The 24342-nt window shown below is 38.4% G+C and overlaps 1 protein-coding gene across 1 annotated transcript in view; it reads right to left on the bottom strand.

Moving 5' to 3' along the window:
• The window catches only part of TNNI3K (TNNI3 interacting kinase), a 282005-nt gene that overhangs the window by 89619 nt on the left and 168044 nt on the right, over nucleotides 1-24342 (bottom strand). Inside the window, exons 18-20 of the mRNA XM_065895777.1 lie at nucleotides 11911-11963; nucleotides 11541-11593; nucleotides 7571-7703 (exon numbers count right to left, since the gene is read on the bottom strand). Coding sequence (XP_065751849.1) covers nucleotides 7571-7703; nucleotides 11541-11593; nucleotides 11911-11963 — 239 coding nt within the window. The remainder of the gene's footprint in view (nucleotides 1-7570; nucleotides 7704-11540; nucleotides 11594-11910; nucleotides 11964-24342) is intronic.

Raw genomic sequence — 24342 nt, 5'->3', positions numbered from 1 at the left:
TCAGCTATTTTCATAGAAATATCACCATCAGTTGGACCGATTTGATCTTTCCAGTGATCTGTGTAGTGAGTTGCTGGCATTACTCTTCTCAGTAATAAACTGATAAAGATGTCAGCATAGCAAACACAGAATTTCAGAACTTTAGTTCACTCCTATTTTCCTATCACCTGTCAAAGCACAGTCCACATCATCAATGTGCTTATGCCCTTTGAGGGTATTATATTGAAGATGCTTTAGGATGCTAATTATATATGAGCAGAACATAATCATCTAATATTAAGCAGGTATAGCAAATGCAAATGGCTATAAATATATGAGACCTGTGACATAACTGGGTCTCTAAATTACATTAATTCATATTTTTTAAAACCACATGTGACACACAAAATGTCTGCAAGCCATATTTGGCTACTGGACTGCAGTTTGCAACTCTGAGGTAAAGCCTCAATATGAAGTTTCACCAGAATCTGGCTAGACTGAATCGGCAGATGTTCTTAATTTGCTGCCATGTCCCAGACTTAGAGTCTGGCATTAAGGAAACCCAGGACACCGAGCTGAGTCTCCTTGTGAACCAGATGTCACCACACATGAAAACAAAAGAAAAATAATAGGCTCTCTTCTTTGGCTCCAAACTATAATCTGAAAGTGATCCACAAAATTGGGTACCTGGTAATAAGGGAATGGGATTGGATAAAATATAGACTGATGGATTAATTCATCCCAGATTTCTTCTTTAGTTTTTCATGAGGTACCAAAGGAGACAGGCCCAGGAGAGAAATAAACTATGGGAAGCAGGTGCTGGTTTCTTTTTTTAAAATGTATCCAGGACAGGTCTTGTTTGCCAGGTCATACCAGCTCCTTTTTCATCTTGCCTGGTTCTTGTCTCTCTGCTTGACTTCATAGCGTGGCTCCTTGCCCTTCTCTCTTCCTGTATCCATCATCCTCCTGCTGGCTAAGCCAGAAGCCTGGAAGTCCTCCTGGTCTCCTCCCTCTCCCTGGTGCTTCCACCTCAATATGTCCGCAAGTCCTGTTAAAATCTCTCAAAACCAGCCTCTCCTTTCTCTTCACTACCTTAGTTAAGATTTTTATACATTCTCTTCTAGATTACCTGGTTCCTTGCCTCTGTTTCAAACTTCTCCAATCCAGCCTTTGCTTTGTAGTAAGAGGGAGCGTTCTAAGATAATAGAGTTGTATTATTGCCCTGCTTAAAATTCTGCAGTGACTTCCATTGTTGACACAGAAGGCCCTTCACTGTGTAGCTCTAGCTTTACATTTACAGCATGTATCTTGCTGCTGATTCCCTTGTATTCTCTGATTCATCACTACTGAAAGATGTGTGAATCTCTCATGCCTCTGCACCTTGCCCAGGCTGCTTTCTGTCAGGACACCTTCACCATCTCCCCACTATTTACCAGTTAAATAGTACTCATCTTTTAAAGATGCAGTTCAGGTATCATCTGCTCTAAGAATCCTTCCCTGATTTACTTTCCCACCACCAGTCTGGGCAGGAGAGCCCTCGAAGGAGCAGCTGTTGCCCTCTGTGTTTCCCTCTAGCTGGGATTTACTCCGCTGACTGTACTTTTCTCATGCCGTCTCTGCACTACAAGGGAATGCCCTTTTCCTCTTTGTTTTCTCTCACAGTTCCTGGCCAGAACTGTGGATGGCTTAATATAACAATAATAGCTAATATTTATTGAGTGCTTACTGTTGCCAGACATCATTCCAAACCTTTGAGGCAAGTCCTACTAGTATCCCTGTTTAAAAAATAAAGACACTGAGGTACTGAAGTATAGCTTGGTTAAGCAGTTTGAGTAAGCTTGCAAGACTCATGCTCTTACACTTATGCCAAGTCTCTTTAGCCTGAAAAATATTTTCTTAAAAATTGAGTTAATTGCCAATATTTAAAAACCTTTTGATTTTTGAACAAACACACCGAAATTAGTTGATATGGCAACAGTGAGCAAGCATCCCTATACTTCCTTCATGGCACTGTTTGGCTGGAGCTGGGTAGCAGCTGTCCCCTTGAGTCAGAGCATGTGATTTCCAGTTCATCACATTATCCTACATCAAGTGTTTTCTTGCTTCCCCTGATCCTGTAGGCATTTGATCTTGTGACCCTTGGGATAGTGAATGTAATGGCTTTTTCATTTTTTTCTAAACCTGAGATTATAAGGTTAATTTGAACATATACTATGTAAAAGAGACCCTAACTTCAAGTTCTTCTGAAGGCATACTCATCACTTGCATAGGAGTCAATGCTAATATTTGCATTCTATTTATACATTTCACCCAGGAGATAGGATTCTGTTAAATCCAGGAGGATAAGCCATGTGTAATGTTGCTACTCCCATAATTGATAATCCTGTCCTACACTGTAGTCATGGATTTGTTGCTCACTGTAAATGGCTAATATGTAGCTTATATTGAATCTGATCCTTCACATAATTTATTGCGGAACATTTGCTAGACTGCCTAACCACTGTGATGATATTAACAGCCTCAGTTCTTGATGCAGGGTAACTGTCCAACTTTAAAAAATTCAGTGTCTATCATGAACAACCTCTTTTACCAATAAAGTACTATAAATTCCAGTATCTGAGATATTGGATTCAAGTTATTCTTAGGCAAGATATTTAACTGTTTTATTATATAATATTCTCCCTCCAAAAAGAGTATATATTCCTGAGGGTCCATGAGAGAGGGAATCTTTATCTTTTTGAACTATTCATTTTATAATTAGCAAAGGGTAACAAAGTAGAGAAAATTGCAAGGACACTGCACTTAACTGAATATTGAAGAATTAAGGAAGATATTTTCGGAAGAAGTAATATTTAAGCTAAGGCTTAAAAGTAAATTGGAGTTAGTATGATGAAAAGTGGGGAGGAGTGTGTCTGACAAACAACTAACGTGTGCAAAGACACGGAAGTGAGAGGAAATGTGTCATGTTGGAGAAATGAAATAGTTCCCTGTGGCTGAACATAGAGGACAGGCTGCAAGTGGCAGGCAGTAGACCTGGGGAGGAAAGAAGAAGCATAACTATGGGGGCTTTGTAGATTGTTTTATGAATTTTTTTTAATCTTAAGAACAAAGGAAACACATTGAAGGGGAGCCAGATAATCAAATTTGAGTGTTTAGAAAGCTAAATGTAGTTATAGTATGGCAAATGGTGAAAAAAAGATGGTGAACAAAACTAGAGACAAGGATACCATTTAAGATACTGTGCAGGATTCTACTTGTGAAATAAGGAAGTAGCAGTGGAGAGCAAGATAAGTGGATAGATTTGAAAGATATTTAGAAAGGGGGATTGAAAGTAAGAAAACAAGTGAAAAGAAAAGGAAGGAAGGAAGGGAAGAAAGACAAAAAGGAGGAAAGAAGAAAGAAAAGAAGGAAAGAGAAAAATTAATGGTGACTTTGAAGTTTTTATATGGGCTCCCTGGAGAATTAGAACTCCACTCAAGCACAGAATCATAGGAAGCCTCGACCTTGTATTACAGTTTGCCCTTATCTTTCATCTTACAGTTGCAGAGAGATTTCAATTGACAAAGTTCACAAAATCATCTCATTTGATCCTCACAGTAATCTCTGTGGAGTCATCATTAATTGCACTTACCAAAGAAACTGAGCTTGTGAAAGAGCCCAGAGGCCAGAGGAAATGCAATGCATTCAAGGAAGCAAGGAAAGAAGGTTTGGAGTGGCTGGAGCATAGAAAGTGAAATGGTGCAAGCAAGGTCAGAGATACTGAATCATGTAGAGTGTTGCAGGACATAGTAAGAATTTTGAGATTTAATCCTAAGAACATGGGAAGCCATAGATGATTTTAAGCAATGGTCACATAATCAGGTTTGTTTTTAAAATGTCATTTTAGTGGATGTGTAGAGATTGGAGAGGAAGAGAAGAATAAAGAGAGAATGATCAAAGAGCTATTGCAGTAGTTAAAGTGATAAAGATGGCAGTTTGAACTAGAGTGGTGGTGGATAAAAATTTAGATGTAGATACGGGTATATACCTCACCAATTCTATTCAGTACTGTACTAGAAGTCCTTGCCTGTGTGAGAAAGCAAGAAAAAGATTTAAAATACACACATATTTGAAAGAAAGAAATAAAATTTTCTTTATTTATACATGCCCTAATCATCTATGTGCAAAATCCCAAAGAATGTACAAGAAAGGTACTTGAACTGATAAGTTAATTTAGCAAATTTGTAGGGTACTAGGTTGTTATTTAAAAATTAATCGTGTCTGTATACTAGCAAAACACATTATACATTGAAATTAAAAAAAAAATTTAAAATAGCATCAAGAAACACAAAATTCATAGAAATAATTTTAAAAATATATGTGTAAGGTTTCTATGATGAAAACTACAAACACGCTGATGACAGAAATCAGACCTAAATGAAGGGAGAGACATACTATGTTTATCAGTTGGAAGATTCAATATGCATAAGTTGTAAATTCTTCCCAAATTGCTCTACAAATTCACTGCACTTCAATCAAAATTCAAACAGGCTTTTTTTTTTTTTTGTAGAAATAGATAAGCTGGTTCTAAAATTTATACAGAAAAGCAAAAACCCTATAATAGCAAAAGTAATTTTAACAAAGAAGAGCAAAGTTGGAGGATTCATAGTAAATGATTCTGAGATTTACTATAACTTATCAATATATTGTAGTATTAGTATAAGGGTAGACTTATATCAATGGAACAGAATAGAGTCCACACATATGTGGTCAATTAATTTTTTACAATAGCACCAAAATAACTTAATGGATAAAGGAAAGTTTTTTAAACAAATCATGCTGAAAAATTGGGATCCATATTGAAAAATAAACAAATAAATTAACAAAAGGATAACAAACTCAACTTTTACCTTGTAGTGTTAAAAAAATAACTCTAATAAATCTTATAAATATAAAATCTAAACCTACAAGATTCCTGTGAGAAAACACAGGAGAAAAACTTTGTGATCTTGGGTGTGGCAAGAATAATTTAGACAGGATTCACAAAATATTTAAAAGTTTGATAAGGTAAACTTCTTTGAAATTAAAAAGTTTTGCTCTTTGAAAGACATTGGTAAGAATATGAAAAGGCAAATCACAGACTAGAGAAAAATACTTGCAAAGCACATAGCAGATGAAAGATTTTACCTAGAATCTAAAAACTCATTAGTATATAAGATAATTTGAACAAATACTTCACCAGAGAGATATGAGCCGCAGATAAACACACAAAAAGATTATCAACATTATTAGTTATTAGAGAAATATAAAATAATACCACAATTATTTACCATTATATACCTACTCAAATGGTTAATATTTTATTTTAAATAGACAATAAAAAAGTGCTGGCAAGGATGTGGATCAACTGAAATCCTCATACACTGCTGGTGGGAAGTCATAGTGGTATAAATGCCTTGGAAAAAATCTTACCATAAGATCTAGTAATTACCTCTTATGTATTTATCCAAGAGTAATGAAAACATCCACACAAAAACCTGAACGGCTTTGGCAATTATATTCATAATTGCCCTAAAGTGAGAATAACTCAAATGATCATCAACTTGTGACTGGATGAATAAATTGAGGTTCATCAACACAATGGAATATTACACAGGAATGAAAAAGAATAAATTACGAATAAATGTACTAACATGACTCCATTTATATGACATTCTGGAAAAGGCAAACCTGTAGGGACATAAATCAGATCAGTGGTTGCTAGGGGCTGGAGGTGGGAAAAGTGAATTGATTCCAAAGATGCATGGGGGCTTTTTGGAGTGACAGAAATGTTCTATATTATGATTGTAGCTGTGATTATACTGTATATATTTGTTAAATATATATTTGTTAAAACTCATTGAAATGTTAGTCTAAAATGGTAAATTTTGCTACATAAGTGATACTACAACTTATACTATATAAGTTAAACCTGATTTTTAAAAATGACAATTGCAAGAGTTTAAATGATGAAGATGGTGGCTTGAGCTAGGATGGTGGTAGATGACGGTAAGTAGTAGGTAGATCTAAGATGTCCTTAGGATGTAAAATCCACAGGAATGGATTGGATGTGAATGGATTGACACAGGAGGTGAGAGGAAGGGAGACATATCTCTCTCTTGTGAAAATACTACAATGTGTCTAGAATTATAGTGGATTTTTAACATAATACTCATAAGTCTTACCAGAAAGCAAATTCTAAGAGGTAGAGAGATAGCAGCATATCAGAGCAAGGCATTACAAATAGCAATTTTGGTCCAGTTCTAAATAGAGTCTTCTCATCCACCCTATAATAAGGGCCAGATCTCATCATTTAAAACCATAAAATCATATAGAGAAAGATTAGGACGATTAAATAAAGAGCATATAATTTGTGAAAAGTACTTTGTTAGACACTATGCAGAGTGTAATTAAAGACCATATGGTTATTGGGGGAAAGTGCCTTGAATAGACAATATGAGTTATGGCTTTTGCTCTGCACATGAGTACTAATAAATATTGTGATCCTGGTTAAGACTTTGAACTTGTGAGCATCCACATTTGTAAGATATGTCTTTCCCTAACATCCCTTTTGACTTGATCCATCTGCTATATTGTGATAGGGTGGCCACTTAAGAAGCTTACAATATAATTCATTTAAATTTATTTATGATTTAATTTGAAAACAACTTTTCAAGCATGGTAAGTTCTGGGGATGCAAAATCAAGGAGTTTTTAGACTCACAGTGGATACAAGTAAGTAAACAGTGCGACAGTGCTGTTGTATCTATAAGAGCAACCCAAATAAAATGGAGAGAGAGATGCAAATAAAACTTACCTCAAATATTTGTACATTTTTTCCTGTGATTAGATTCCCTACCTCTACCTTCTACATGTACACAGAGTATCATGTATATTATCAACAACAAAATTATAGGCTCACTCACAAAGTCCCATTTTTAGAATGCATCTATATATGTAATACAAAATTAGAGAAACCAATTCTCTTTTGTATAATGTGAGACAAGCAGAAAGCAGTCCTGATAGGTTACTTTTATGTGTTGCTACTTTCAGTTCACTCTTATATGCACATCAGAAAGGCACTTCTAAATCTAATCTCAAAAAGTAAATATTGCATTGTTCACATGATTTGTACCCACATTCCACATGGCCATTATCATTTGCTTGTTTTATTAACAATAGATACATCAAAGCCCTAAACTTTAATAATAAAATATGCCTACACTTCTGTGTGCCCGTATCTAAAACCACATAGTTATAGGCCATTAAGTTTTCTGGATTGGGCCACACCTTTAAACAATTTGAGACCGTTTCCTTACCTCTCACCTTGCCAATCCACCAGGAATAGTCATTTTGGGGAAAAAAATGTTTCTTGAATTTGTGAAAATGCACAGAACTCTGGAAATCAGAGAAACTTCTTTTTTTTTTTTTTTTTGCCTCACCCCGCGTCTTGAAGGATCTTAGTTCCCCGACTAGGGATTGAACCCACACCCTTGGCAGTGAAAGCACAAACTCCTAACCACTGGACCTCCAGGGAATTCCCTCAGAGAAACTTTAATTGAGGCATGGCTTACCTGGCTTGAGATGAGCAAACGGAATTTCGCCGGTGAGAAGTTCCCACAGACACAGAGCGTAGCTGAAGACGTCGGCTTTGATGGTGTAGCGTGTACACTGTGTGAACACCTCAGGAGCCATCCAGCGGAGGTTCTGTGGGTCAAGAAAAATCCACAAGTCATTTACCAAGTGCTTAGTTCTTCTACCGTAGAATAGTGTTCTTCTTAGTGAGGATTTGTGGTGTTCTCTCGAAGTTCTCAAAAATATAAACTTTAAATAACATCGATACTGCCCTCAGTGTGCACAATAAACTGGCCCGTTCATACAAAAACAGTGTGTTTACGCTGCTGTTCAGTTTTTTAAAGGGCATTTTCTTTTTATCATTGGAAGATCATGAAATCCATAATTCTTTCCAAAATATTGTAACAATATTAATCACCAAGTAACACTGCCTCTTATGAAATGATGATCACAGCAGCCGCAATTTTTTGTGTAACTCTGAGCATCTTTCCTTCCCCTGGAAGCCTTACAAGCTTCTGAATAGCCATCCATGGGTTCATCCAAGAACTCTATCTATGCCTCCCTGGGGGTGAGTCACGCACTGTGGGAGGAAGCTTCCCTCCTTTAGAGCTTCAGGTTGTAGTTTAGGAAGACACTAAATTAGACCCATAAATAGTGCCCTGATGACTGAGGAGAGAAACGGCCTGAGGGTAATGCCCAGAATATTCGTGCGAAGCAGATTTCTCACTGGCAGGGTCAGGTCTGTCACATCCCCTTTGTTTGCCCAGCAGTGTTATTTCTGAATGCTGTTTGCGCCATATTCCAGAAAGCAAGCCCATAAAACGTTACGAGTTTCCCTGTACAAAGGTCTACCCTCATGTTTTCACGGCATCATTTTACACCCTTTTTATTTGCTGTTATGTATTTTTAATTTTTAAATATAAGTTTCCGTTTAATTTTTAAATATAAGTTTCTGTTCTGGGATGCATAAATTTGGTTTATTTGTGGTTTAGGAAAAAGAGGACTAGATTTTGAGTTAGGAGATGCAAATTCTAGTTCTGGCTCTACTGCAGACTATTTGGGCAGTTCTGGGAAAGTCTCCTATGCTTCCTGGACCTCAGATTCCTCAAGGGCAAGATTGAGGAGGCAGCCCCTTCCAGCTCTAAAACCCCATGGCTTCATAGCCGTATCAATGGATTTTACCAAATACCTGCTTTCTTTGTATTTCCACTGAAAGAAACCAGTTTTCTTTTATTACTCTTAGTGAAATTCTGTGTGTAGTGTTGCCTGCTAATTCTTTTGAAGTGTCTACATTATTTTGAAGTCATGCATAATTGCACCTTTCCAAGAATATCTTTATTTCGATTATGGTGCTTATATGCAATTCTTCCACACGAGCTTTCACATTCCAAATAGCCTCCATTTATATAGCATATTATGTGTTGTGTCACAACATTGCATAAGGGGGAGTAGGCATACAGTATGGCCATTTTTTTCACGGGGGGGGGGAGTAATAGAGTAATTAGCAAACTTACATAAGGCCACATAACTAGTAAAAAAGAAAATAACCTTCAAAATAAATCTAGAGTAGTGCTGTGCTTAAAGACTCCACTGCTAGGATAAAAGAATATTACTTGCTATTGGTGAAATTCAATTCAATTCCATTTGACAAAAGGTTATTTAGTCAGAGAGTCTCAACTGGCTGCATTTTAGAATCACCTAGGGGAAATTTTAAAAGATACATGTACCCAAGATCAACCTCAGGCCAGCGAGATCAGAATTGCTGGGGGTTGGATTCAGGTAAGGATGCTTTTACAAAGTTTCCAAAGTGATTTCAATGTGCAGCCATGGTTGAGATCCACTGAGTTAGCTATCTCTATGTCAAAGGTACTAGATGAGATCTGTTTGTCCTGTCAATAAAGGACTCACTCTTCCCACCTCTCATCTCCTACCATTCTCCTCCTTGCTTACTCCACTCCAGTCACTCTGGCCTTGAACACACAAAGGACTCTCCTGCCTCAGGGCCTCTGATATTACTGTTCCCCCTTCTACACTGCTCTTCTCCTCTCATGGATAACTCCACCATAGGTCTCTTATCAAACGTTATCTTTCTCTTTCTCTCATCTAAATGGCTCCCCCTATCACTCTCCATTCATATACTCTGCTTTGTTTTTTCTTCATAACACTTATCACCGTCTGGTATATATTTTGGTAATTTGTTCAACGTTTATCTTCTTCTATTTGAAAATTAGCTCCATAAACACAAGAACTTTGTTCACTGCAATATCCCCAGTTCTTTAGAATGTCTGGCATCTAGTAGGTATTCCATAAATACTTGTTGAATGAATGAGTGAAATTTAATTGGGGAAACCAGCATGCTTAATCCTACTTACAATACAACATGGTCAGTGATGTCGTTCCTGCCCTTCCTCTCTTAACTCATCTCTCATTTTGTCTTCCTCACACAGAGCATGCCAACAATGCCAAGCTATTTGAAGTCCCCCAGGAGGTCTGGTGTTTCTCATCCTCCCCTGTGCCTTTGTTCATGCTGTTGTTCACTCTGTCTGAATTTATTTATCCCTATTCATTCCACCTGAGCTCCCATGATGCTTTGTCACATCTCTGTCACTGAATGTCCCCACTGCTTTCAATCTTATCTGCTTATTACTATGTTTGTCCGACAGAAAATGAGTTACTTGAGATCAAGGACTAAGCTTTTATTTGCATTTTGTATTCCTGGCCCTTTGCACGATGCCTGACACACTGTAGGTCCTTGATAAATGTTTGTTGAGTGAGTCAGAGTACTACCTAGCAGTGCAAAAAAAGTGCTACAAAAGCACAGAGAGAAAAGTGTGTGGGGAGGAGAAGGGGGGGAGGAAGTTTATGGGTGGGAAGGTACTTAAAATGGATACAATTTCCTGGGCCATGCAAGATGAGTAGACTTCCTCCAGGTGGGGTACAGTGAAGGGCTTCACGGGCAGAGAATATGATGCTGGCAGAGTCACAGGGCTGTGAAAGTGAATGAAATGTTTGGGGAATAGTCAGATGGCTTGTATGCCGGGGGCATAAGGGACTTGAGAGAAGTTTAGTGGGAGAGGAGGTCGCAGAGGAGCCTTGGGGTCAGATCTGGCGGTGGGGGGGTATAACATTTTAAGCATCATTGATGGTTTATAGGAAGAAGAACACAACACTTGGCTGATGTTGCAAAGAATGAACTGGAAGGGAGGACTGTAGTTAGAAGCCTAGAGCAATGGTCCAGAAAAGAGATGGAGAGGACCCAAACTGAGGCAGTGGTAAATGAGAGTTTGGGATGAACTTTAATAAAGAAAAGGAATAGAAACAAACAGAAAAAGTGATTGAGCAGTGTGTAAGCAGAAGCAGGAAAAGGAAGGAACAGAAAATTAGCCCAAGCTTGGGTAATTAAATAACACAGCTAGTCCAGAAAGAAAAGTGCACTTCTTTGTGCGGAAGGGATGGGAGAAGGCAAATGATGAACCTAATTGCAGACATTTTGAGTACAATTATGCTTCCTTCAGATGTTAGCATTTATATTTTTCTTAAACATTAATGCTTGACTATATCACCTATTGCCTTACAATGTTAAAATGGAAAACTATGAATTGTTAGTAGATACGGGTAAACTATGGATTTTATGGTTACCTATTAAATGTTAACTCTACCACTTAATAAGGAGATCTAAACATGAATGCCAATTATCCATGCCTGCCATGTACTTTTCAATTATATTTGAAACAAATTCTGTTATTTTTTCTGTAACATTTTCCAAATATATATCTAATCTATTTCTCTAACAGAGCCTTGAAATAGTTCTTTTGGGGGCTTACTGAAAATAGAAACATAAAACATTATCCCGCCCTTGGGAGAATGACATTTCTTCCAGTTAAAGCTTCTTTCATCTCCCTTCTTCTCATGCTGAGTTTACACATTTCAATTGTTTCATAATTATAGGGAACACGAACAGCAACAAACCCCAGGTTGTTTTGTCATGTTGTCTTCATCCAGAGACTGCAGAAATCTTGATTCTGAGGGAAATAGAAAACAAATTAATGTCAAAGGAAATATTTTAAAACCAAGGTCAAAGATTACAGCTAAAAGTTTGAAATCCCAAGAAACCTCTATTTTATTTAAATTTTCACTTCCTTTCTTTTAGCTGAGAATATGAAAGAGGAAAAACTGAAATAAATGATATACTTTTAAAATTCATTGAAATATGAATGACTTAGAGAAGTATAGCTGTCAGTGTGAAATCCATTTTCAGATTCATCATATAATATCAGCACCAATGAGTAATGGAGAAAGAAACGGATGCCATTTTGGGCATTATTCATGGCAATCTCACCTCCAAAATCTGCCACTACAGCATGCCCATCCTCATAGAGAAGAATATTGTGACTGTAAAAAAAAAAAAGTAGATATTGAGTATACTATTTCCTAATCTGAATGGCCTCTCAATGAAGAGGATGCTAATCATCACTTGTTTACCCCAGAGGATAAATGACTCCCAAAAGGCTAACAGACATCTCAGATTAGTGACTCTGATTTTCTTAGTTTTGCTAATCTGAAAGGAATGTTTATAAAAAGTGGTCATTTTATACCTGACTTTGAAGTATTCTACTTTAGATAAACCTTCTAAACATGTCAAAAAGACCCATTAGCTGAAGATCAGTTTTCCAGCTCTTTGAAGTTCATTTGCTAACAAAATTTGGCTACAGGCAATAGTAAAATGTACCTGTGAGCATATCAGAGTCAGAGCAAGGGAATAAGCTTGCTAGAACCCTAGGCTTATAAGGACAGTTCAAGGCAGCACCTGACATGAATAGGAAAAGGACTTGGTCATTATGTTCTATGGAAACATAAATGTCTTGGTCATTATAGAAAATGTCTTGGTCATTATGTTCTAGCTAGAATCCCAGGACAAAGAAGTGTTTTTAAGGCCTGTGAAATGAGGCCGGCTAATCTACTTTTTAAGGTCTTGGAGAGGAAAACATATAAAGGTCTTCAAAGTCTCCTTTCCAAACCAGAATTCAAGCTAGATCAAGGCTGTCTTTTTCAAGAAGTAAATCAAGGCTGGGGCAGTCCAAAGAGAGGTCATTCCTCCCACATATTGGTGAACTGAGTTGTGGGATATCTTATGGACAAATGTATTGTGACCCAAGATTGCCTTTGAGTGTTTCTTATTGAATGCCTTTTTTTATGCTTATTTCACATTTGGCTTCTAAATGAGTCATTTCAGCATTAGGAGATCTCCTACTGGGTTTCTTTTAGTGCACATAGGCCATACTATAATAATTTATCTGCTCTATCCTTAATTGTTTTTCTTCATGATCAAAAAAGGAAAATTTTATTATTTTCTAGCCCCAAATAAGTCCAGTATGATATTGAACCATTTATATAAGTGCTTCCAGGTGCTGAGTTGAGCTTTATAGGAAAGTTAGTTTTGAACTTCTCTTGTATCATAAATGAATTTTATCTTTACGGTATACACTTAATCCTCTTTTCAACTACCAAAAATCTAGAATGTGTTCAAGTTTTTTTTTTGCTTGGAAGAGCTCAGTGTAGAAGTAATATAGGATGTTGAAACAAAAACCCCAAGATGTTCTCTTTAGCTGTAAATTACCAATTAATGCATGCTATGAGAATGACACTATCATGATAAAGAACTCTACAGCATCAGGAACTCTCTGGAAGTTCAAAGGCAGCAAGAAGGATGCATCAAAATGCTGTACCACTAGATTCCTTGAAGGATTTAGGTGAGTTCCTGTACCACAATCCCTTAGCCTATCAAAGGATAATGAGTGTTACATTTCATAGATATCGTTAAAATACATGCTGAACATGAACTACCAATCAAATTAAATGATTATATGTATAGTATCCTACCATTAATTTAATTTTGATTCAAATTAATTATCTAGAACAATGGTTGTCAAAACAATTCGCAGCATATCTCAATATAGAAAACAGATTTGTAAATGGAGCTGCCTTAGTTAAACACAGGGAAAGGCTCACAGAACCCCTACTTAAGCTTCACCTTTTCTAAAAATAGCAGTCCTTGAGGCAATAGCTTAAAACGATGCATGTAGAGAAGCCCCCAAATAAGTTACATGTCTAGGGAATATTTTGTTTATTCATTTGTTTGTTTAAATTTCTCTAAAGTAAATATTTTATGTTAACAAGAATAAAGATGACAATACCAGCTAACTGGAGTTGGGGTAGTGAAATGTTTAGCAAAATTTTACTCTTCTAGCAAAAGAAACAAGTGAATTTGGTCACTGTGCTGCCCAGTGCTTCCTGGTATGAGAGAGGCAGGATGTCTCAGGATGCAGGGATTATGCTCATTGTTGTATCTCCATCATTTTTAGCACGTGCTTATTTTTGGCACACTGCTTATACTCCTTATCACATTGGAGTACTCAATAACCATTTCTTGAACAAATAAAAGAAACTTAAAATAGAAAGTCACAAGTTTGGCAGGGTAAAGATTACATTAGTTAATCAGCAAGTACTTATTGAATATCACTCATCATTCTATAAATATTTAAAATTCATAGACTCATATGATTGGAAGATAAATTAGAACTAACCTAGTTTAACCCTCTTAGCTCCAGAGGAGGAGTACAAAGCACAGAGAATTTAAGTGTATCAACAGACATTATATAAGTAGCTAGAGGCAGAGAAGATATAGAATCCACTTCATCTAGGTCAGCATTTCAGATTTTAGAAAAGTGCCTGGCAAATAGTAGGTGATCAGTGAATTTTATGAATTATTCTTGTGTCATATTATGGACCTTTCCCCAAAGCATGCTATTTACTTTCTCCACATTATCAAGACACACTGTTGGTGGGAATGTAAATTGGTACAGCCGCTACGGAGAACAGCATGGAAGTTCCTTAAAAAATAAATCACAGCAATATCCTTTTTGACCCACCTCCTAGAGAAATGGAAATGAAAACAAAAATAAACAAATGAGACCTAATGAAACTTAAAAGATTTTGCACAGCAAAGGAAACCATAAATAAAATGAAAAGACAACCCTCAGAATGGGAGAAAATATTTGCAAATGAAGCAACTGACAAAGGATTAATCTCCAAAATTTACAAGCAGTTCATGCAGGTCAATATCAAAAAAACAAACAACACAATCCAAAAATGGGCAGAAGACCTAGACAGACATTTCTCCAAAGAAGATATACAGACTGCCAACAAACACATGAAAGAATGCTCAACATCATTAATCATTAGAGAAATGCAAATCAAAGCTACAATGAGATATCATCTCACACCGGTCAGAATGGCCATCATCAAAAAATCTACAAACAATAAGTGCTGGAGAGGGTGTGGAGAAAAGGGAACACTCTTGCACTGTTGGTGGGAATGTAAATTGATACAGCTACTATGGAGAACAGTATGGAGGTTCCTTAAAAAACTACAAATAGAACTACCATACAACCCAGCAATCCCACTACTGGGCATATACCCTGAGAAAACCATAATTCAAAAAGAGTCATGCACCACAATGTTCATTGCAGCACTATTTACCGTAGCCAGGACATGGAAGCAACCTAAGTGTCCATCGACAGATGAATGGATAAAGAAGATGTGGCATATATATACAATGGAATATTACTCAGCCATAGAAAGAAACAAAATTGAGTTATTTGGAGTGAGGTGGATGGACCTAGAGTCTGCCATACAGAGTGAATTAAGTCAGAAAGAGAAAAACAAATACCATATGCTAACACATATATATGGAATCTAAAAAAAAAAAGTGGTCATGAAGAACCTAGGGGCAAGATGGGAATAAAGATGCAGACCTACTAGAGAATGGACTTGAGGACATGGGGAGGGGGAAGGGTAAGCTGGGATAAAGTGAGAGAGTGGCATGGACATATATACACTACCAAATGTAAAATAGATAGCTAGTGGGAAGCAGCCACATAGCACAGGGAGATTAGCTTGGTGCTTTGTGACCACTTAGAGGGGTGGGATAGGGAGGGTGAAAGAGAGACACAAGAGGGAGGAGATATGGGGATATATGTATATGTATAACTGATTCACTTTGTTATAAAGCAGAAACTAACACACCATTTTAAAGCAATTATACTCTAATAAAGATGTTTAAAAAAAACCCTAAAAACGAAAAATAGAGCTACCATATGATCCAGCAATCCCACTCCTGGGCATATATCTGGAGGAAACCATAATTTGAAAAGAAACATGCATCCCAATGTTCATTGCAGCACTATTTACAATAGCCAGGATATGGAAGCAACATAAATGTCCATCAACAAAGGAATGGATAAAGAAGATGTGCTACATATATACAATGGAATATTACTCAGCTATAAATAGGAACAAAATAATACCATTTGTAACACCATGGATGGAACAACAGATTGTCATTCTGAGTAAAATAAGTCAGACAAAGAAAGGCAAATATCATATGGTATCATTTATATGTGGAATCTAAGAAAAAAGGTACAAATGAACTTATCTACAAAACAGAAATAGAGTTACAAATGTAGAAAACAAACATATTTACCTGGGCATAAGAGGTGGGGAGGGACAAATTGGGAGATTGGGATTGACATATACACACTACTATATATAAAGAAGATAACTAATAAGGACCTACTGTATAGCACATGGAACTCTACTCAATACTCTGTAATGGCCTATATGGGAAAAGAATCTAAAGAAGAGTGGATATATGTATAATTGATTCACATTGCTGTATGCCTGAAACTAACATAACACTGTAAATTAACTCTACGCCAATAAAATTTTTTTGAAGTGTCAAGTTTGTAGGATATTCCCTACAGAGGTTTTTCCTATATCTACAGTTTAAGTCAAAACCTTAGATAACTAACTGAATTTTAGGATAACACAAACTCAATAGCAATGTTAATTACCCTTGCTAACTTGACCTTGCCTTAGAAACTTCAGCCTTTTTAACACCACTTCTTTGATGACCTAAACCTTGAGAGAAGAATAACAATAAAACATACAAAGAAGGATAACTCAAGGTCTTTTTTTTTTTTAGCTTTTCTTCTTTTCTTATTTCTCCAGTGGCTTTCAAATAACAATGGTTGCTTTTGCTTGGGTTTCCCAGCAAAGAGAGATCAAGATAAAAGCATATAAATATATGCTAACATTGGACTGACATAGCAATCATAAAGCAACATGATGATGGAGGCAGCAACTAAAGCAAATCATCCAGAAGCCAAGGAATGCCACAGCTTCTGCAAACTGGAAGAAGCAAGAAACTGATTTGCCTCTAGAGCCTGTAGAAAGCACTGTCTCTGATGATTCCTTGAGTTTAGCCCAGGAAAATTGATCTTGATCCTCTGACTTCGACAAATGTAAAAGAATAATTATATGTTGTTTTAAAAAAGGGACACTATAAGAGATGCAAAGTGATGTACATTATAGATTCCTCCTCAAAGACCTTAAATTCTGCTCACGAAAGCTTAGATGAGAGTGGGTAACGTAAGAATTCAAAGAAAACAGTGGAGTTATAAAAGAAATTAGCTTTGGGCTTCCCTGGTGGCACAGTGGTTGAGAGTTCGCCTGCCGATGCAGGGGACACAGGTTTGTGCCCCGGTCCGGGAAGATCGCACATGCCGCGGCTGGGCCCGTGGCCGCTGAGCCTGTGCGTCCGGAGCCTGTGCTCCGCAACGGGAGAGGCCACAACAGTGAGAGGCCCGCGTACCACACACACACACAAAAAAAAGGAAATTAGCTTTGAAGTGGGCCTCAAGGAACAGTCTACAAATATCGGCTGAGAGCTGATCATGCGCCAGGAAATTTCCTATACACTGGGATATAGTGGTGACCAAGACAGGCAAAGAGCTTATGAGCTTACAATGAAGTGAGGAGGAAATGAGGCTGAGACAAAGGGGGAAAGAAGTGTAGGTCAGGGAAAATCTTGGTAAAGGCCAAGAGTTGGGAATGTGTGTAGTCTGTAAGAGGAATAAAAGAAGGATGTACTTACTAAATTGGAGACTACATGCTGGAGTGTCATGGGGGGAAACTGAGCGGATGTGGTGTTGGATTACAAGGGAATTTGAAAGCCAGGGAGGGAATTCCAGGTTTGACACAAAAAGCTAGTAGGTTTTTATACATAGGGTGCAATGCTCTAAAAGCAAGGGACTAGTGTTCAAAAATAATTTGAGGTACTGAAAGACACAAGTAATAAGGTAAAGTGGAGAACAAAACAAAACAAAAAAAATAGGATGAATCCATCAAAATATTTAAAAGAAGTGTTTAGATCTTTGGACGGCTTAGATATAGAGAAAAAAAGGGAACAAAAAACTTAGGATCGGGCTTCCCTGGTGGCGCAGTGGTTGAGAGTCCTCCTGCCAATGCAGGGGACACGGGTTCGTGCCCCTGTCCGGGAGGATCCCACAGGCCGCGGAGCGGCTGGGCCTGTGAGCCATGGCCGCTGAGCCTGTGAGTCCGGATCCTGTGCTCCACAACGGGAGAGGCCACAACAGTGAGAGGCCCGCGTACCGCAAAAAAAAAAAAAACAAAAAAAACTTAGGATCATCTTCAACTTTTCCAGTTTGGAATACTTAAGCAGAAAGCAATAACATATCCAAATTGAAATGGCTGTCTTACTAAAAATCCTGCGAATTTTTTATGAAAAGTATAGTGGCTGACTTGGGAGGCTAAGGAACTTGACTAAAGTCATTTTTGTGCTTGGCAAGATTGGACTCACCAGATAAATAGCTATTATTTTTACTAAACTGAAATAACATTCAAAGTGAACTCTTTTGTCCTTAACAAACAATAGCAAATTAAACAAAACAAAGATGTAGTGACAATTTAGGAACATAAGGACAATGTGAGTTCATAGCAGCAAATGGGGCCAAATGTCAAAAAGGATGCTGTGAAAATGTCATTGCAGAATGAGAGCACTTTGGGAAGTGCTGGAATAAAATGAAATGTTCTCTTCACCTCAAGATAGTCTTTTGGATCTGTCCATTTCTTCTTTAAATGCTCAGTAACAAAGAAAACTAATTTTTAGAACTACCTCTAAGATTCACCCATTAATTTTTTAGTTTAGTGCTAAGCCATACTTCCTATCTAGAGTGAAGCAAATGGAGGGGGACAAGTAAGGATGAAGTTGATGGAATCTGTGCTAATCAGTGACAGCACAAATGCCTCCTGATGGGTGTCATATCAGAGTCAGAGAGGTAAGCTGACAGGTCACCGGCATTGGAGTGGAGGGTTCCTAGGGAAAGGGCTGACCTGGGAGCTGGGATAATAGAAGTGGTGTGATAATTATTAGTGATGAGCTCAAGGGTTTATTACTGAGATATGTCGTGAACTGCAAGTTTTGAGAAGGGTGAGAACAGTGAAAGTTGTGGGAGTCATGTGACAGTAACAGAAAGGGTGGTAGTAAAGAGAGAAGGAATTAAATATTTCGTGAGAGCCTCCTGTGGGCACACACCAGTGCTTTCAAGATTTTTACGTTCCTCCTGGAGCCACTTTGTGGTTGGTATTAGCATACTTCTTCTACAGATGGGCAATGGAGGCTCAGAGCGGTTATGTAAGATGGCCAGTATCATAGCTGGTAAGAGGTGAATCCAGCATTCAAATTTCAGTCTCCAAAGTCTGTCCTTTTTAGGAGAAGCTGACCCTTGCATCGTCTGGATGGGCCCTGAGGAGCCCAAACTGCTAAGGCTGGATTTCTGGACAGATATTCCAGAAATTTTGCTTGGATGAAGAATGGTCTACCAACTAGTGTCTAAAATACCTGTGTTCAGTGTATGACTGTAAGGTCATAAGACTGAAGTAACAAGCTACATGGAAAGTAATCTAGTACACCTCTGTACCACCAAGACACAGCAGGCAAAGACTAACCTTCCTCCCTCCCAGAGTATGATTAATGTGTCATACACAGGACTGAAGCACAGTCACTGTGAACGGGTACTTGCAATCCGACCTGGGAAATAAGCCAGGCATATGAGGAGTGTCAGTGGCTTGGAAGCTATCATCAGGATCAAAAGAGAGAAATAAAAGAAAGGCGATGGGAATTCTGAGACTTCCTCTCCCCCAGAAGACCATTTGGGAGGTTCATTTTTATTTCTTTGCTTTTGTGGAAGGTTCTGGGGAGTGGGAGTCTGCTGTTATATCTGATGCTTTACAGAGCACCTTCACGCACATGGTCACATTTGGTGGAAAAAGTTGAGTCAGACCCTTTTAATTTGAATTTGATAAAGAAACCTGTCAGTAACTGCTGGCACTAGCACCTTAGCCCCAGTCCTACCACCTGGAAAAGGAATCCAGGGGAGGTAAGGGGCAGGACATCAGATAGACTACCCCGAGAGGAAGGCAGAGAACAGCTACTGTAATACACCAATCTGGACACACAACAGCGCCCACGCCCACCAGCACACACTGCTTGCCTTCTAAACTCTCCAGACACGTGGTTAAGGGTAAAGTGTCACTGAGGAGTGCTCTCCAGATAGCAGGGAGTTTGGTAAAACCATTAAAGGAAGTTAAGCAGATAAAGGTCAACAGGTCCTTAATTCTTACAGCGATTTTTTGGCATTTCTGGATTTAACACTTGGACTTAATCTAAGTGAGTATGATTTTAAAAGCCCATGTTATTTGCTAACTTGTGATTTTGTTGTTACAAGTGAGGCTTATGTTCAGAAGCAAGCTGTTTGGCTGACAAGTGTGCCGGGTCAACCTGGCAGTGTCAGCAGCTGAAACGGCTTTCTTGCTGCCCTGGGTCATCCTGTGTTGTAGGAGAAATGATAAGCTGCAATCATGGTCACCCCTGTGAGCACTGCTCAGCTTTACTCTTCCCGCTGTGAAGGTCTAGTTTGGGGCTAGAAACTGCAGTGTCTGCCTTCAAAGAGAATGCAGTCTGATTGGGAATGCAATGCAAACTAAAAGGGAGAGACATTATCATCACAAGCTAGAATTTAAAGTGGTTTTCACTGTGAAAGACCTAGAGAAGAATCCAGAGAATGTAAGAATTAATTCTGAAAAAGATCATTAACAAAGGAGAAAAAAGAGTCTTAAGAATAGGAGGGATAAGAGGTAGTATGTAGGACAAGGACCCATATTCAGGATACCTGGTTTTTGCTGTTTCTAGTCCTGTGATTAAATCATAATACTTGAATTTTTCAAGTCTTCCTTTCCTATCTTTAAAAATTGTGAGGGGAATGAAGGATATTAAAAGAGATAACACATGGAATTTTGTAAACTGTGAACTGCTAAATAGGTTTTCTGAAACAATAAGTTTATTTATTTATTTTTGGCTGCATTGGGTCCTTGCTGCACGCGGGCTTTCTCTAGTTGCGGCAAGCAGGGGCTACTCTTGGTTGCAGTGTGCAGGCTTCTCATTGCGGTGGCTTCTCTTGTTGCGGAGCACGGGCTCTAGGAGCGTGGGCTTCAGTAGTTGTGGCATGTGGGCTCTAGAGCACAGGCTCAGTAGTTGTGGCGCACGGGCTTAGTTGCTCCATAGCATGTGGGATCTTCCCGGACCAGGGCTCAAACCCGTGTCCCTGCACTGGCAGGCGGATTCTTAACCACTGTGCCACCACAGAAATCCCAGTATTGGTTGTTGTTAATAAACATAGGACCTAGCTTACGGAGTGTTTGTATGACTTAAAGGCAAATGTGCTTTGTAAACCATACAGCCGTGTACATGTTGGATATTAAGTGATGAGTCTTGAAAGTGAAGTGATTTCCTGAATCAGAACCCACAGACTTAGAGAACGAACTTATGGTTACCAGGGGGGGAAGGGTGGGGGGAGGGATTGTTAGGGAGCTTGGGACTGACATGTACACAATGCTATATTTAAAACAGATAACTGATAAGGACCTACTGTATAGCATAGGGAACTCTGCTCAATATTCTGTAACAGCCTAATTGGGAAAAGAATTTGAAAACGAATAGATACATGTATATGTATAACTGAATCAATTTTTTGTACACCTGAAACTAACACAACATTGTTAATCAACTGTACTCCAATATAAAATAAAAAGTTTTTTTAAAAAAAGAAACTGACTTTACTATGGAATATTTCAACGCACTTTTAGCCCTAGATCTCTTCTCCTTCCATTCTCATTGTCTAAATGTACAATACTACTGCTGCTTGATTGAATGACTGCATTTCACCTAAAAGAATCTTTGGTTCCCTGACTGCATTGATACTGCAGTATTTGGACTTGGCTCCAGCTTCGTCTTTCATCATGAAGCAAATGATTTGGGTCAATTGTTTATGTAACAGAACTGAGTATTTATCTTTTCTGAAGTGTCTGTCCCTTACAGATCACTCCACAGTAAAGTTCTTTTAACCTCAACAATGCATGCACTTAGCAGAATACAGAATGTAACTGAGGGAAAGATTTACTTCATTCAAATAAGCGATGTGAATACAACCCATGCTCTGACCTTCACTTCTTTCTTCCACAGTAATAACAGTTCATTTTCAGAAAAAGAGCAAGCTGTTTTCAATGTGGTGCGTGTGTGTGTGTGTGTGTTTATCTTTTAAGTGTTTTCTCCAGTTTTCTTTTAAACAAAAGTGAATGGAAGTTAAATTCTGCTGGTTCCTTGTGACAAAAGAAAATTTTCTCCAACCTCAGAACTGAATTAATTTAATGAAGTCATTATGTAAGCATCATGAGTCTTTTCATTTTAATTGCCTGTATTGAAAATTTACCTAAAGTGCTCAAATGATTCATAATCAGTTGGTTATGCACTATAGTCCAGTACTAATTGTCACTATTAGTCAGACTGGCCTGTTCATGAGACGATTTTCCAATTCTGACTTTCTTCCAGAGCAAGACCGAAGTTCGTGGTGGCCTTAGAAGGATCAAGGTGACTCGCAACTCTCACTCCACTGCCATTAAGAGTTTTTTGAAGCCACTTTAAAAAATCGCATAAATATTAATTCATTTTTTCCTGAATTATACAACCATGTAATTGCCTATGTCAGTGGCTACTAACGAACACTAGTTTGCATGGCTAACCTCTCAGTGTCCTTATTTGAAGAGATGACAGCCCCCAAACTGTAAATCTAGTAACAGAACAGCAATGCTTCCCAGACTTCCTATAAGCCACTGTTTTCTGTTATATGCCTGATGGTGATTAACTCACATGATTAAAGACACATGGCTGTCGGCATGCCTGGAAGCATTCCAAGGGTTAAATCAGTGGAAGCAATTAGGCTTCATTTTCAATCTCATCACACTGTGAAAGTCATTAGTTTACAAACACATGTGCCTGACAAGCAATCACTCAGACCTGATGCTGAGGGGCCCTGGATCCGCCTGCTGCCACATTTTGCTGGTGGGGTGGTAGTGCTACGTGATCACTTGGGACTCTCTTCCTGCCTAAGACCCCTCTCTGGGGAGCATTGCCTTCTTGACCTCCAGCATAGGCAGTCACACTATCCTCTCTTCTCCAGTCATCCTTGAGTAATTGCCACTGCCAAACTCAATGTGGCTTCTTTACCTCTGAGTATGTGAGCCCCATACTCTGAACTGCTTCCAACTTGTTTCAAGTATAACCTAAGGTGTTAGCTAGACCCTTGAAATGCAGTGCAACTCACATCTACTTGCTTTGGAGCTCCGTACCCTTTCCTAAAAAATATTTCCAAGTCATCTAGATTAGCTCCTTGTCGTCTACACATATTCTCATAGTCTCTTCTTTTCGGTATCTTTCTGCCTCTGACTTTTTTCTATCATCTCTGCTTCCTACTTCATTAGGTAACAACAACTAACCAAAAACTCATTATCTTCATGAGGGGTAACTGCTGGAGGTCTTGAGTTTGAGCCCCAGATAATGGACATAGCATATTTGGGTTCAGAGAACTTATTGATATTTATTTATTATGTATGTTTATGTGATTATTATGTATGTTTATGTGGTAATGGGACCCTCAGCAACCACTTGAGGGTTCCACAATTTTGGCTGCACGTAGAAACCTGGTAACAATTGCATAGTAACATCAGAAATCACATAGTCTGCTTCATAGCTAAATAAAGCCTCTACGTATATTCTTTTTTTTTTTTTTTTTTTTTTTTTTTTTTTTGCGGTACGGGGGCCTCTCACTGTTGTGGCCTCTCCCGTTGCGGAGCACAGGCTCCGGACGCGCAGGCTCAGCGGCCATGGCTTACAGGCCCAGCCATGGCGTATGGGATCTTCCCAGACCGGGGCACGAACCCGTGTCCCCTGCATCGGCAGGCGGACTCTCAACCACTGCGCCACCAGGGAAGCCCCTACGTATATTCTTGATACATCCTTTGTACCTTGGGGCTCAACATAAACTATCCCAGGATGCCTACCACGAAAAGAAAATTTTATTGTTCTTCTGCAGGAAGTGTGAAGCCTCTGAAACTCATTTTTAAGATTTTATTTCATCAGGGCACCGTCCTTGTCAAAGGCCAGAGAAGCCTAAGCCTGGATTTCTCTATTAATCTTTTGAAGGTAGTTCTTCACTAAATATAAGAACTGTAATTTTATTTTTCCATGCTGCCGAAAAGTCACCCTAGTTTGGCTTCGTACGGACTGCCCTGGTCCTTTGGAAAAGGCATGCAGGAGAAGAAACATGTTGACAGAACGATAGCCCCCCCAAGCTCATTCAGGAATAACAATATGCTAATCTTGAACATAATCTAGGTAAGAGAGAAGGAATTAACCAAAGTCTCATATCATGAACTTCTTAACACTGAAAGCCTAATTTTAGTGAACGCTCAGAAACCATGGAAACAGAAAACTCCAATAAATGCAAAGGATTGCAAA

This window comes from Phocoena phocoena, chromosome 1 (genome assembly GCF_963924675.1).
Source record: "Phocoena phocoena chromosome 1, mPhoPho1.1, whole genome shotgun sequence".
Classification (NCBI taxonomy): domain Eukaryota; kingdom Metazoa; phylum Chordata; class Mammalia; order Artiodactyla; family Phocoenidae; genus Phocoena; species Phocoena phocoena.
The sequence above is the reverse complement of the archived record's forward strand: the minus strand, read 5'-3'. Positions and strand labels throughout refer to the sequence as shown.